Source organism: Zootermopsis nevadensis, unplaced genomic scaffold (assembly GCF_977971745.1).
Source record: "Zootermopsis nevadensis isolate Lab colony 2312 unplaced genomic scaffold, Znev_1.0 Znev_ptg000013l, whole genome shotgun sequence".
In the NCBI taxonomy this organism is placed as follows: domain Eukaryota; kingdom Metazoa; phylum Arthropoda; class Insecta; order Blattodea; family Termopsidae; genus Zootermopsis; species Zootermopsis nevadensis.
Window position 1 is genome coordinate 7293975 of NW_028259145.1, and position 15224 is coordinate 7309198.

The 15224-nt window shown below is 36.7% G+C and overlaps 1 protein-coding gene across 1 annotated transcript in view; it reads right to left on the reverse strand.

Annotated features, from left to right (window-relative positions):
- Positions 1–15147, reverse strand: part of FBXO11 (F-box protein 11) — a 32315-nt gene extending 17168 nt beyond the window's left edge. The window contains exons 1-7 of the mRNA XM_022082485.2: positions 15012–15147; positions 12485–12862; positions 11321–11474; positions 7932–8509; positions 2464–2708; positions 1875–2178; positions 23–326 (exon numbers count right to left, since the gene is read on the reverse strand). Of these exons, the coding sequence (XP_021938177.1) occupies positions 23–326; positions 1875–2178; positions 2464–2708; positions 7932–8509; positions 11321–11474; positions 12485–12862; positions 15012–15135 (2087 nt within the window). The 5' untranslated portion in view covers positions 15136–15147. The remainder of the gene's footprint in view (positions 1–22; positions 327–1874; positions 2179–2463; positions 2709–7931; positions 8510–11320; positions 11475–12484; positions 12863–15011) is intronic.
- Between the last annotated feature and the right edge of the window lie 77 nt (positions 15148–15224).

Genomic DNA, 15224 nt, shown 5'->3' on the forward strand with positions numbered 1-15224 from the left:
TTCCCATTAGTAAATGCATTACCTTATTTGAACACCAGAATACAGATGATTGAAGATGTCATTATCTTCCAGTTTCCCATGTCCATTATCATAGAAATATACGCCAACCTGCTTTCCTGAATGGATCCGATTTCGCCGCAGGACAGGCGTGCTACCAGTAGTAATCCATACACCAGCTAGTGTGTTGGCATATACTTCATTTTCTTCTATTAGACCTTGGCCCTTTTCATGTACATAAATACCACCATGCTGACCGTGGTGGATCTTGTTGTGACGCACAATTGGATCACTGTTTGTTCTAATCTGTATTCCTGCTAATGCATTTCCTGAAGTACAACCAATACTCAGTAATTATCCCCATTCAAGAAAATATTCCACATATATAACAGCCTGTACTAACTTCAGAATGTTTGTAACTGGAGTGTTTCATATTAATACAACATTCTTAAAACAAAATTAACAAATGATGAAGACAGACATAATGAATTCAATGCAAAAACTAAAACACATTTCTAAACACTACTATCACATATGCATAAATGGAGCATACATGCATAAACAATGGTGATAAATTGCCATAATTTAAAACTACCTTTCTGGTACAAATGACTGGTCTATGAGAGAACTAGGTTATTTTGGAATACTCAAAAACAGCCAAACTCATCAGCACAGGATACCTTTGGCAGTGAAAAGTGTCACATCCTGAAAATCTGACTACAAATTACCATATTCTACTTCTAAAACAAACACTTCATATAACTCATATTTGATGGTTTGTTAATATATTCTCATCTCATGTTAAGATTTCTTTTCCTAGCACTGTAACTAAAAACAGAGAGAACTATAAGAGACAATTCAGATCACAAGTAATAGCAATCATCAGTATAATGAACAACAATATGAAGAGAGAAGAAGTCAATTCCCCAAATTCCGCGTATATGAAATATGTCTCAGGCAAGACAATGTCCAACATAATATTCATATATCTGTATAACTGTATGTGTCCATTATATGTAATCTGAAAGTAATTTAAACAACTACAGCCAAGGTACCTTGCAGCAACTACAACTAAAATAAAATGCACTTGCACAATGATGAAATGCCACATAATATCCAGCATAAAGATTCTTTAACAGAATCACTGAATCTTGATGAACATCATAGTCTCAGCAGCCTTGATTGTCTGAACTGGCTGGCTGGCACTACTATTTAGTTTCTTCATACTACAGTCACACTCAGATTCAGGTTTCACTGCCAAAATAGGGGCATTTAAAAATATAACTGAGAATATGGTATACTGAGGAATTTAAATCCTCTCACTGAAATGTTAATGATCCCTTTGTATAAGAATATTTTCTTGATATAGGCTTATCACAACATGCTCTCCACATGAAATTGTTTCAGTTGTTTCAGCCAAATTTCACAAGTTAAAATATAAAAACAAATAATACATTTATATTAATACTGTTCCCTCTTCCCCTAGTGACAAAACTGTGGAGTGTTCTTCTAGTAATTGACCTGATAAGAGTCAAATCCTAATGAATGCACCAAAATTCTCATACTGCATATATTTCCTAACTTGTTAAATTACACTGCACCATCACATAATGTGTACCATTATAGTGTGACATTCTGCATCTTGAACCTCAAATTCTGATAAGACTTTGTGTTCATAAAAAATCCTTGTGATAACATTTATGTAACAGGGACACCTTAGATCAATGTTAAAGGGAGTCACAGCATCACCACCATATCACACTCTGTATTTTATTGTGAACTGAGAGTGAATTGTACATTCTTATAATAAAACAGATTCCAACAGGTAAAAATGGTGTAGCTCAGTCATTCTTGTAAAGGACTTAAAATCTACTTACCATAAATATTATTATGTTCAATTAGTCCCCGCCCTTCTCCAAATATATACACTCCACCTTGATGGCCATTGTATATCTCATTGCGTCGAATGGTAGGATTGCTATTTGAAGTAATCCACACTCCAGCAAAATTATTAGAATGAATCTTGTTGTCAATGAACTGACCCAAGCCATTTTCATGAACATATATACCACCTGTCTGCCCATGATGAATTTCACAGTGCACAACTGTAGGGTTGGCACCTGCTTTCACTTCAAAGCCAGCAATTCGGTTGTTGTGAATGTCATTGGCTTCAAAGTAGCCCTGTTAAAACAATAATTCACCAAAAGTACTTAACATAAAATAAAATATGAATGTTCTGACTTATCAGGTCAGAGTCTGTGGACAAATAGCAACAAGACAATGTCTACTTTCATGCTAAATTTATGTAAAAAACATAAATACTTGTATAATTCAGTGCACTTGCCACAGGTCTAGTGTGGACAGCACAAGGACAATTCCATCACATCACAAAAATTATCACAACTCGTTAGGCTGTCGAGCCCTAATGACAGCATCTACAAAAGAAATTACAGAAATTCTTCTCACCAGTCCATTATCAAAGGTGAAGATGCCCACATCTCTACCATGATGAATGTGATTCCTCCTCATAATGGGGTTGGCAAAGTTCTTGACCCAGATTCCTGCCAGAGCGTTGCGGCTTATCTCATTGTCTTCGTATGTGCCTTGTGCATAATCTGTTACATACAGTCCCACATTCTCACAGTCACTTATGTCACAATGCCTCACTACTGGATTTGCTCCCACGCCACTTACGCACACAGCAGCACCAACTGTAAAGTAAGAGTGCTCCTTTGCAGTCTCACCAATATGTAGCAATTAACTTACAGACTTGATAATGAAGAGTTCTTTTACAGAAGGTAAGCCACTGAACAGCTTCAGATATTCCCTACCTTTTATGGAATCTTAAAGTCCATTACCATATCAGAAGAGCATGTCAATGGGCATTACACAGACCTGCATCAATCCAGTTCACACCTTACAGCCATTATCTTTAAGATGAATTTTAATATCATCAATTCTATGTAAGGTCTCCCAAGAGGCATCTTCCCTTCTGGTTTACCAATTAAAATTTTATATGAAATTCTCATCTCTCCCACATGTGCCCCATGCATCTCACACTCCTTGGCTTGAACACCCTGATATTTGGTGAAATAAATTGTAAAGCCCCTCATTATGTAATGTTATCCTTCCTCCACTGATTTAATCCCTCTTAGGTCTAAATATTTTCTGTCTGGCCGGGTCACCCCGCTACGGTAACCAAGTAGACCGTACAGCCAGCAACTCGACGCTGAGTGTCGGGTGGCAGGAAATAATGAGACTCCCTAAGGGGGCCAACGGCTTTGGGCGGAGGAGCCCATTTAGGTGGGGTGATGGTCCCCTCAGTGGAGGAAATGCCACTGAAATCCATCATGTAGTGTCTGTTCTCCAGGTTAGGGGGCGGCTGCAAAAGGCGTCTGCTCTCCATGTTAGGGGTGGCCTAAAAGAAACCTTGAGGAAAGCAACGGGAAACTACCTCAAGATTTTCTTTCCCAAGAAAACCCATCATGGAACGTGTCTAATGCTGGGTCACCAACTTTCAACATTGAAAGCTGGACTGATGATGATGAGGTCTTAATATTACCCTCAGTACTCTGTTCTCTATTTACTCTTTTATGATGAAAAATCAAACTGTCAAATAAAATATCAAAGCACAAGAAAATGGGTAGCACTTCACAGCAGTGGATCAACTTTGATAGCACCACGATGGGCTGTTGGGGTTGTTGGCCCACACCCAACCTTGAGCAACCCTTGTCAGCTGTCTCCACCATCCACAACCTGAAGATGAGCTATATTAAATATGTAAGCACACAATTTCTCAAGAAGGCAAACAGCTTATGTTTACATAAAAGGACAGGAATGAATAAAGTGGACTGGATGCAGCTACCACAGGATAAGAGTCTGGTGACGGCTTTTGTAAACACGGTGAACGGGTTCCATAAAGAAAGTGGGCTATTCTTTGACATGCTGAGTATACAATTGACTTTTCAAAGATTGTCCTGCACCTTAGAGTGAGTGAGTAAATTTTCAGTTCAAATAATACTTACTTAAACATGCTAAGAAACAAGTACAATACTTTTTCAATATTACATAACAATAGATAATTACAAAAGAATTTTGTTTACAAACTATTACCTTAAAATGTTAATACTATGCACTTTTACTGATATGTTTAAAGAATTCTAATCTGTGGGGAACTAAACGGCAGCCTGCATTATTCCCACACGCTACGTCAAGCAAGGCAGATAACTGTCTAAATCACTCACGCCTGTAACAATGTCATCACCCAGTTGCCCAATCCAGTTCCATACATCAGACTTGTCAGATTAGAAGTTACACTAACCTTACTTCACTCACTCATGTAATATCAAGCCATCCACATCACCCAAGGTTTCAACACTAGAAATATCAGATCAGCAAATGAAAAACTCAAATGAAACTCAGCATAAATTCTAAATTTATCTATGCTTTTGCAAACCCATTACCAAGAAATGGCCATATGATATATTTATACAGTGACAGTGCTAAGAGGAAACTTAAAAAGAAATTGCAACTGATACAAGATTTTAAATTGTAACACTACAATCTAAACTCATGCTGCTACGCAAACTTCAAAGTCAATGTGAATTATGATTGCTAATTTAGGTCGACAGGCTATTCCAAATTATCTGTACTTTAGTATAAATTAAAAAATCATCAAACTTTGTTCATGGCAACTTTCAAAAGAACATTTTTTGTATTCTGAATGTTTTGGATTTGCACTCCTTCATCCTGGCATGAACAAATTATTATAATATCCATCTGCAGCAAAAAGATGTTGAATACAGAAAAACAAGATTAAATGGTAAACATCATCATCCAGTTACTAACTGGGATTCTTCTACTGCATTGTAAAAATCATAAATAAAGATGGTAATTTTATGTTACAATGTAGTAAACTCATCTGAACATTTCTGGATTCTAATAAACGCTAATGATATGAACGTGAATTCTGTAATTTAATGTTTCTGAATAGAGAAATTATTTTCTGCATTCTTGCAAGTAAGTTGTAACTGTAAGGAAAAGTTGTCAGTGGAACCACGGTTCCGGAGAATTTGACGTAAATACGTCTATACGGAAAGGAAGTTTATATACAGTGAAACCTCTATCCATCGTTCCCGGAACTATCGTTTTCCCGGATGCATCGTCCGTTTTGTTCGGTCCCGAATACATCCCATATAAAATAATGTTACATTTTCCCGCTTCTATCGTTCCTCGAACTATCGTTTTATCGCATCGATCGTTCAAAAATCTTAGTCCCGGCCCACAATTTTCCCGCAATGATCGTTTCTGAGAATTTAAAATGCTGAGTTTTGAGATAAATTAATACCGAAAGACGCATAATGTTTTTGGAATACACAGTAGCGGTAACCTGTTATGTCGCCCAACCAGCACATTCTTTTGGAATGAGGGTCAGCGGTGCAGGGGTGATAGTTGGAGTGAATGGCGGTGCTCATTGTCAGAAATTTTACGATTTTAATTATGGTGCACTCATATTTCGTTCCAGCGATGCCAGATGGCATGTGCAGTGTGAATTTCTTCACAAATGCTTTTATTATAAGTACAAAGGAAAGGCGAGCGAAACTTTTTCATTCTTCTGGTTCATATCGTGTCTTCTACAGCTACGTTTCGTTGAGTTCGGCAGTAATAGTACTTCCATTTTTCCTGTTATAGTCCGCGAAGGTTGAGGGAGCGGTGAGGAAGAGGGAGAAACGACGAATGCGAGCCCGAACTTTGCCGAAGCACACGCTGCATTGGCAAAAGTGAAGTCGTTCTTTTATGCGCATAATATTAGTGAACGTGACGAAGAAAGCATTTTGAACGTGGAAAGGGCTCTGTTTGGCCTAAAACGTAAAGTTTCGACAAACCAGTTGTCCATTAAAGACTTTTTTGGTAAAAAGAAGTAACTTTGAAAGAGAAACATTGTTTTTTTTAAAATTTTTAATGCTTTCCCGCATCTATCGTTTTCCCGCATTCATCGTTTTTATTTCCCACCCCCGCCGAAAACGATGCATCGAGGTTTCACTGTATTGGCTTTATTCTAAATATTTCCTTTATACATGCTTTACAATTGCATAAAGTTTGATTAAGACTTTGCTTATTTAACTTGAATTAGTTACGCTTAAGATGGGACTGAGGTAGCTGAATGTAATGTAAAGTAATGTAATGTAAGGTAAGGTAAGGTAAGGGGAGGGAAGGTAAGGTAAGGTAATGTAATGGAATGTTTTATAGGTAACAACAATGCCGAGTAAACAGATGACGTTTCCTAGGTAACAACAATGCTGAGTAAACAGATGACGTTTCCTAGGTAACAATAATGCCGAGTAAACAATTGACGTTTCCTGGGTAACAACAATTCCGTGTAAACGCGACGTTTCCTAGGTAACCAGGTTACACTTTTTCGTTTCCCTTTTTTGCCGAATGACCCTTCAATATAGACATATTTACGTAAAAAACACTAAAACAGCAAGTGGCTCACAAGGAATTATGTATTTACCAGGCCACAAACTTTACTGTTACTTTAACTTAAAAGCAGGGATATATTATATCTCCAAAATATTGGGGGAGGTGGGGAACTCCAATGTCTGGGAAAGCTGGCTGCCAGAATCAGTAGAGTACACACAGTTTATTTTTCCTTTTGCCACTGTCTCCAGACTAGCTCCAACAAGGGGACCTGGTTGATTGTGATAGTTCAGGTGGTAGCACCCTTACAGCATGGCTGACATGTCTTCCATTCCCAACTAATGCTGATGATGTGCTAATATTACACTTTATGAGAATATAAAGATACAGTGAATAAGAAAAATAAAACCATATTTTCCAAAGAAATTGAGTGTCTATACCTAGCATTTTGATCAGAAAGTCAGAGGAGGGTCCACTGCCATACTGCAAAATCAGCAAGTAATTGACCATGACCCCTTTTAAACGTCCATCCAGCCTCCTATTCAATTGGTAGAGGCCAAGCGAGAAGTGCTGGCATTTGTGCAAAGGACTGAGTTTGATCGTATGAGATGGACCCATCCGAAGCACACGCTAGAGGGGTGTCAGCTTCAGTTGGTTTGTAGCTCTAGCTGTATTTAGATCGGAGTCTCACCACAGCTGAGGCTGTGTTGACCCCTACTACTACTGAACTTCCCTCTCACGGCTTACACATTGCGTATTTAGGTGCAACGACTACTGGCTCGGCCCCTACTAGGGTCTCCTGCTGCACTCATCCCCACAGTACCGAGTTAAGAATGCCTGGAGCTATACTTCTACACCTCCCCTCATATGTTTCCATGGTATTCACGCTTAATTGAAACACAAGGGACAACTTTACCTTTACCTTATTCACAATAATGTAACTTATGATATATCAATACACAATTCCAACATCTTTGCCTCTGTTCTACCAACAAAAATTGTGGTAAAATAATGAAAGCAAAACAGTAGCTTTGGAAATTAGTATTTTCATATTGACACTCTATGGACAAGAAAGTTGCCAGGTGCACCACAGCTGACAGGTCTTGCTTGGTTTGTGAATGCACAGTGATACTTTGTGGTGACTGGTGGGAATGCATATGGTAAAAGTGGTAATATTCTACATTTAAACATAACAGATATAAATTTTATGAGTCAAAAAAGAAGTTTGTAACTGTGCCTATAACATGTAACAAGAGTTGAATAATGATCTGAGGCAGTCACGTAAGATCAAGTTGAAACAACAAAGACAAAAGACTTGTTCTATGGACATTCCCACCATATTGCAAATGGCACATAAAGCCAAGAGAGAGTGAAAGCGTGACATCAAGGAATTACATCCAAAGCACACTAAACTTTCACTTGATGAGTAATAAAATAATCTATTTAAATATACATCTGTAAAGAAAGGTATGTTTTGTAGGTGCATATCTACAGTACATGCTTATGACACTCACCAACTGATGTACTACGTATGATGCAGTGGTCTATTGTTGGACTACAATTTTCACCAACTTCCAGGCAATAATGCTTATGATGTGGAACAGTGGATGTCACATCAGGAGAGAATTTGAGCGTGAGATGACCAGCATATGCTTGCTTGGCTCCCTCAACAAACATAACAGTGGACTCTGATTCCCTCTCCAAGATGACTGATTCCGCCACATTGCCTGGGGCAGCCCCAATTAACGCAACATCAGAGTCTATTACAAGAAACTCTCCACGGTATGTCCCAGCGTGAAGAAACACCAGAGCACCATGTCCATCGCTTCCATCACCTGATCCAGAGCTCGTTCCACGTTCATCCGCATAGTCAAGGGCTCCCTGCACTGTATTGAAGTAAGAAATATTGCGGCCCTGGAATGTCAGGTCTTGGTAGCCTGGCCGAACATGAACACCTCGGTACAACTGATGGAAACTTTCTTTCCAAGGGTTGGCATGTCCTGAGACCTCTCGAGACATGAACTCAAAGCGACATGGTGCAGGGTTGAAAAGAGGCAAGTCGTACTCATACACATGTTGGTATAAGTTTTTCCTGAAATAAAGTGTTGCATCAATTATCTTTACACACTAAAATAAAAAGTACACTTCAAGACCTCCATGTTCATGGAGGAAAAAGTTCGAGAGTCCTGTGAATACAGTAATGGACTATAATACACATACAATTAATTCCACATTAACCATGTGCGGATTATTCAATTTCCAGATAATCTGTGCATGACTTCTCTGCATAAATGGACAAGTGTGGCTTTTGGCAGCTTTCCACAAATACTCTCCACTTCCGGGGGAGGATCTACAGAAGGTATGGTTAAATATTTATTTTTCAGTGTTTTATGATCAATATTGTTGGTGGGGTTGGGAGATTTTTTCTAGTGGTCATGTGGTGGAGAGGGGATGCTATAAGTGCACTTGGTCTTTTAGAATATTAGCGTCTTACAATCAATCTTTAATGTATATAGTCTTGGAAATTGCCATTTTTTTCTAACATATATTTCAAATAGACAAATTTATTTACATTTTCCACCTCTTTTCGTTTACTTCCAACACTACACTTTTTCTTCCATTTTTTGAGACTTTTAACAATATTTCAAATCCATATTAGTTGCTTACTCATTCCAAATGGCTCAGTCTTGTCTCAAGTTCCTTCAAATCTTCATAAAAGTGTTATTGCTATATAATAAATGCAGTGATATTTTGTATAAGTGGTGAAATATAGTGATGATACTGACATGAAACTGAAAACTGTAAGTAGCCAACAAAGTTGATAAAGTCAGTGACAACAAAACATATAGCCCAAGAAGGTGCTAAGTTTTTTAATCCAAGGAGATGAGTGACCTAAACGTGTTCTATAAGATCCCAATAACCCAGTGCAATATATTGAGTCTTTTTATTACACCTGAATCTGCCAAACTAATAAGCAGAGAAACAAACAGGCTTCCCCAACAGCTTTTAAAAGCATACCAAGTTAAAACAGATGAATTACACAAATAGTAGCCTAATAATGAAGTCATAATAAGGACTAAAGGAAGGTAACATCCACTTTTTCTGGAAGGGTTACTGACTGGTCTCACCTACTCAAATTTCTTCACTTTGTTCATAACAGTTACAACAAAGCCACCTGCAGTTCCAAAATATTGTATAACTGGCAACCTATATCACCTGAATGCAAAGTTTGGGATTCTGGTAGCCATTCTGGATAAGGTGACATGTCAGCAGATAAATCTCAAATGATGGGGAAGGTTCATTTGTCATGTAGGGTACACAGCCCCTCATAATGATATATATTTAGTACATCATTTAACTTGAGTCAATCTAAATCTGAATTAGACCAGATGAGTATGTAAATACTCAGTGCTATGGCACAAAAATTTCTGTAACTAATGGTTTCTCTTCTGAAACAAAGATACAATCTGGGGGGGGGGGGGGGGGGGGAATCTTGCAATGAGACAAACAGTCCCTGTCTAGACAAAGGAAGACAAATTTAAAGACGGAAAAAATATCTAGAAAAAAGTGTTCATATACAAAGACAAACTAAAGACCATGAAATTAAAAGAAATAAAAAAATATTTGACAGCACTAATTATAGCAAGCTGGTTCTAATTTCAGTTTGAGAACAAAACTTTTTAACTGCATCAAACAGAGCCTTCTGAAGCTATAACAGTACACGTTTACACGTTGATACAGTGGACCACCATCTTGTTAGTCAAAATTGTATCGCAATTTCATTTCTAATACATAGACCACACTCAGGACCGCATCATGCTTCAGTCAAAAATACATTAGTGACAACTTTACTGCAACTGAAATCTATCACCAGTGTACTTATAAAGTTAAACTTGTAACCATTTGAAAAAAATCAAGTAACTCTCATGTAAATTAAAATATAAACACATTTCTGATAACTGGTCTATAAAATAGTTTTTAGTCATAATTTTATAATAAAGAATAACTACAGTGTTGCATTTTAAAGAACAGAGAACTTCTAAAATTAAATGTTGTAATAACCCACTGTGGGAGAGATAATGCCCCAGAAACATATCACTTAAGTGATTAAGGAGACAAAGTATAGGGATATGGAAAACCTTTAATCCGTGCACACGGCAGAAAATTTCTTGACTAGGAGTGACTCATTAGCTTCTAAAGAAGAAATCTGCTTCATGAATCAGATCCAATGTCAAACACAACCTGATGTGTAAACCTGTACTAATATTACCAAGAGAGGATTGGGTTGAGATGATATTCCTCATACCTTCCTGGAGGAAATGTATGTCAAACCATAAAGTAACACTGCTAGTTCACCTGTTTTCAGAGCATAAAAAATAACCCAGACATTATAACTTACCTGCACGGAATAAAATTATTAACCTTCTGCAAAAACTACCCTTATGCTGCACATTAGTTTGTTACTGCTAAGTTAAAAAGAATGTAATTTTACAGTAAAATCTGCAGACACACCAAACAAATACTAAACACTAAATTTATAAAACAATTTTTTCAGAAACTTCTAGCTGCTTAAAATTGAGAAACATTGCTGCAAGTGTCAAAATTACATTCAAAACATTAAAGTAGCAACAGCATGACAATCCCATGACAACATTACTCACAAAAGTGTTCAAACCAGCACTACACAGATAAACAAAACTGTGACTTCATAACTCAGGAAGCAGAATTGAATTTCATGGAATGAGGAGGAAATTATTCTTTGGTATGGAGTAAAGCTTAATGTTGCAGTATGCAGCAAGGCATGAGCACCTGAATACAGCTCAATGTCACATTATAAGGGTTGGCAAATTAATGACACCTACACTACCACAATATTTTAACATACACTGCAATAATGACATACCACAGTTCAGTGTCATTGGCAATGGCTTGGAAGCGCTTACAAACTTGGCTCACTCGACACAAATCCTGTTCCAGTAAGTAGCCAAATATAGTTAGGAGAACCTCATCTGGCAACTCATATTGCAAGTAATGAGCTGCTGAGATAGCAGAACAAGCTAGAAAACACAAAATGAGACGTTAATAATATACGTCATATACAAAATAAAGAGAGGTTAATAATATATATTATATATAAAACAATGGAAACCAGTGACAGTTCTTTCACACACATCAAAGTCACAAGAAAATTAAATCTTTCTTTCTTTATTTCCTACCGCTATTTTCCATAGCACAGGGCCTCCTTTTGTAGGTTTCCTTGGTCTATGTGAGTAGTGAGTGACCAGCCCACTGACTCTGCACAATTTCTACTCAATCCTGATTTTGACTGCCAGAGCCATCTAGTAGTGAATCAGGAGAGACTTGGGTGAGAAATGACAACTAAATTTTGCTTACAAAACAACTTGTATCATGCTCGTAAGGTTATTTTACATGCTGTAAATCTATGATATGGGACCGCCGGCTTTACACTCCCCTCCAAAGGAAGTTGTGCTACAGATTTTTATCACCCTTAAAAATGAATCGTCCTTGGTCGGGTTTGAACCCACAAACCTTGGGTCCAGTGACAAGCATGCTAACCACTAGTCCACCAATGGTGACAAGAAAATGAAATACATGTCACAAATCAAGTAATATGTCCAGAAACAATTGAAAGATACTAATGTAACTGTTTAATTAATTATGTAACATATTTTAAACATACTTATGAATGTAGAATACAGAGCTGTCTTAAAATATTATTAATCACATAATACCATATTTACTCATTTATAACATGCACCCTTATTGTTGGCTGGAAAATTACAAATCAAGTATTTGTGAACAATGTGCTTCAAAATAAATAAAATACACGTAGTGAAAAAACAAATAAAAAGATTATGTAGTGTGAAATGTCAGAAGGTTAGATAGACAGAGTTGGCATTCAATTTAAATATCAATAAATATCAGCTTTGAAATTATGTCTCCCGTGTGCAAAAAAAAAAACCATTTCCTTCTACCTTTAAATATATGTTTTGTATTATACAAATCCTCATTTTAAGAAGAAATAATTCCACAAAAAGGTACTCACATTCACTCGTGACTGAACATGTTCGACGTGGCCTTTTACGAGCAGGGAGCATTGATGCAGAGTAATTTGTGGAAGCTAAGACTGATGAAACAGGTGTGCCACTGGTGCCAGCAGCAGCGTAATGGTGGGGCGGAGATTTCCGACGCAGGTCATACGGTGAATGATGGCTAGAACTACTGCCACTGGTGCTGCCACCACTGCCTCCATTTACATCAGGAGTATTAGTACTGCTAGTGAATGCTGCTGTAGCAGCAGCTGCCATAGCCGTAGAGGTTGCAGAACTTGATGAGGCACCTGTTGCAGTAGAACTGCTTGTTGTACTGCCTGCTCCAGGCATACTTTGATTTGGTTCTTGACATGGCAGCTCACATGGTTCTTCTAGGAACATGACATATGAAGCTCATTATTAATTTAAAATAGCCACAACATGAACTAAAATTAAAACAAAAAAGAGCAAAATAATTTCCATGTTAAAAAAAATTCCATGCTGTGTATATTTAAGTAGAACAACCAAATGACAATACCTGCAGACATGTAAGGTACTGACACAGACAATAACATGAATATTTACAATAACATTGTGTTTGTGTACGTGCCCCTGGTTGCATTCCACATGCAGCCACGTCATATTTAATTAGAAACCTACATTATTACCAGTATGAACATGACTAATCAACAAAACCATCAAAAGCAAAATAACATTCATTCATACTAGTAACACAAGAATATGAAGCAAATGCTATCTAAGAATGACAACAGTATTCTCCTACAGCAAAAACTCATTTTAATTCCAATGTTATACAACAGTATGCATAATCCTATACATTTCCACAAAAAAGACCCATATGTTTCATAACCAATAAACTCACATTAAATTCTGACAAAACAAATTTAATGAAATTTTGTACCAACAACAGCACTAGTGTAAATCTAATTATAGGGCATGATGATAAAATAATCGAGGAAATAGAAACAACAAAATTTCTTCCCCTACAAACTGACAACAAATTAAACTGGAAAACACATATTCAACACATTATCCCAAAACTAAGCTCGCCATGTTTTGCTATGAGGACAGTTGCAGCACTCATGAAAACAGAAACTTTAAAATCAGTTTATTATGCTTACTTCCATTCCATCAAGTTATGGAATCATTTTCTGGGGAAATTCAATGGACAGCAAAAAAGTATTTTACATTCAAAAGAGGATCATTAAATAATGGCAGACACTAAAAGGAGAGCCTCATGCAGGGAATTATTTAAAAAGTTTAATATTCTTCCAATACCCAGCGAATTCTTGCTCTAACTATAATCATTTTTAGTGGATAACATGGAAAAATTTCAAACAAATTCAGATATCCACAACATAAGGACAATCTTCATGTGCCAAATTCTAACCTCAGTAAATATTAAAAAGGAGTTTACTATACTGGAATTAAGTTATTCAATAATCTTTCACATACTATCAAAAGTTTAAACCACGATATAAAAATGTTTAAGCCAGTGATAAAAGAGTATCTCCTATTGCACTCCTACTCAGTAGAAGAATTTACATAAACCAAAAAGTCTCAACTATTATAAACACATATAAGTAACAATGGTGATGGTTTCTCATCATAATTATTTTGCTGTAATACTGTAGTTTAAAAAATCTTTAAATAGCTGTTACAACTATGTATTTACATTTGTACTAGAAACAAGTATTGTATTTGTGCTATAACCTGTTCTACATCCTTGGCTTAGGCCTATGAAGGATCTATGGAATGTAAAAAAATGCTATTCTATTCCATTCTAAAAGACAGGAATCATCAAGGAAATTTTGACTTACTTTTCTTGTCCAGAACATATTGCAAAAGTTATGCTTCCACATGTAAACGATAAGCTACACCAATGTACATCGTATTAGACATTAAGTTAAAAAACAACTATATCTGTACATTTGAGTGGAATGATGGTATACAGAAGTGGCTACTTCTCTTTAATTTACTGCCAACTTAACTAGTGCAATAATTACACCCATAATTTCAGGCTGTTCTCATTCTAAATGTTAACTGTTACTAGTTTGTACGCATTACTGTCTGAAATTACAGAATGAGGAAATATGAATTTATGGTAAAAATCAATACAAATACAATTCATCTTGTTTCAAATTATGGAAAACATTCTGAAAATTATATTGTATGAACTTGGTAATTATGTATCAAATCACATACAAACGGACTACAATGCGAGTGAAATTGCATGGTGTGAACATATGAAGTCTGATACAATGCTATGCCTCTTTTATATTCATGATTTGAGACTTTTAATTAAAACCTGGGAGTAAAGGTTAAATTTGGATATGTGATGATCATACGATTTATTAACATTTTATGGAGCATATCATTTTCTCTGAATTAACTTTACTGGTACAATGCTGCATGAAAATACAATTCGTTATAACAAACACTGCAGTAATCTGTCACTTGACATGGACCTAGGACGAGTCCAAACACTTGGTCTTGAGCAGAAACAATCTTCCAGCTTACCAGAACTCGATCGTGATGGAAGTGATATCCTATTAGCGCCCTTTCTTCGTGATCTCCTTACACATGAACGCGATGATGTGAAAGATGCACTCGGCATTTTATATTTTCCTTTATTTTTCACCATAGAATGTCCTAAACAAAGAATACCCTTCCATCAACCCAGGCAGCCATTTTCTCATTCAGAGGGCAGTTCACTGACGGACCAATACAGAA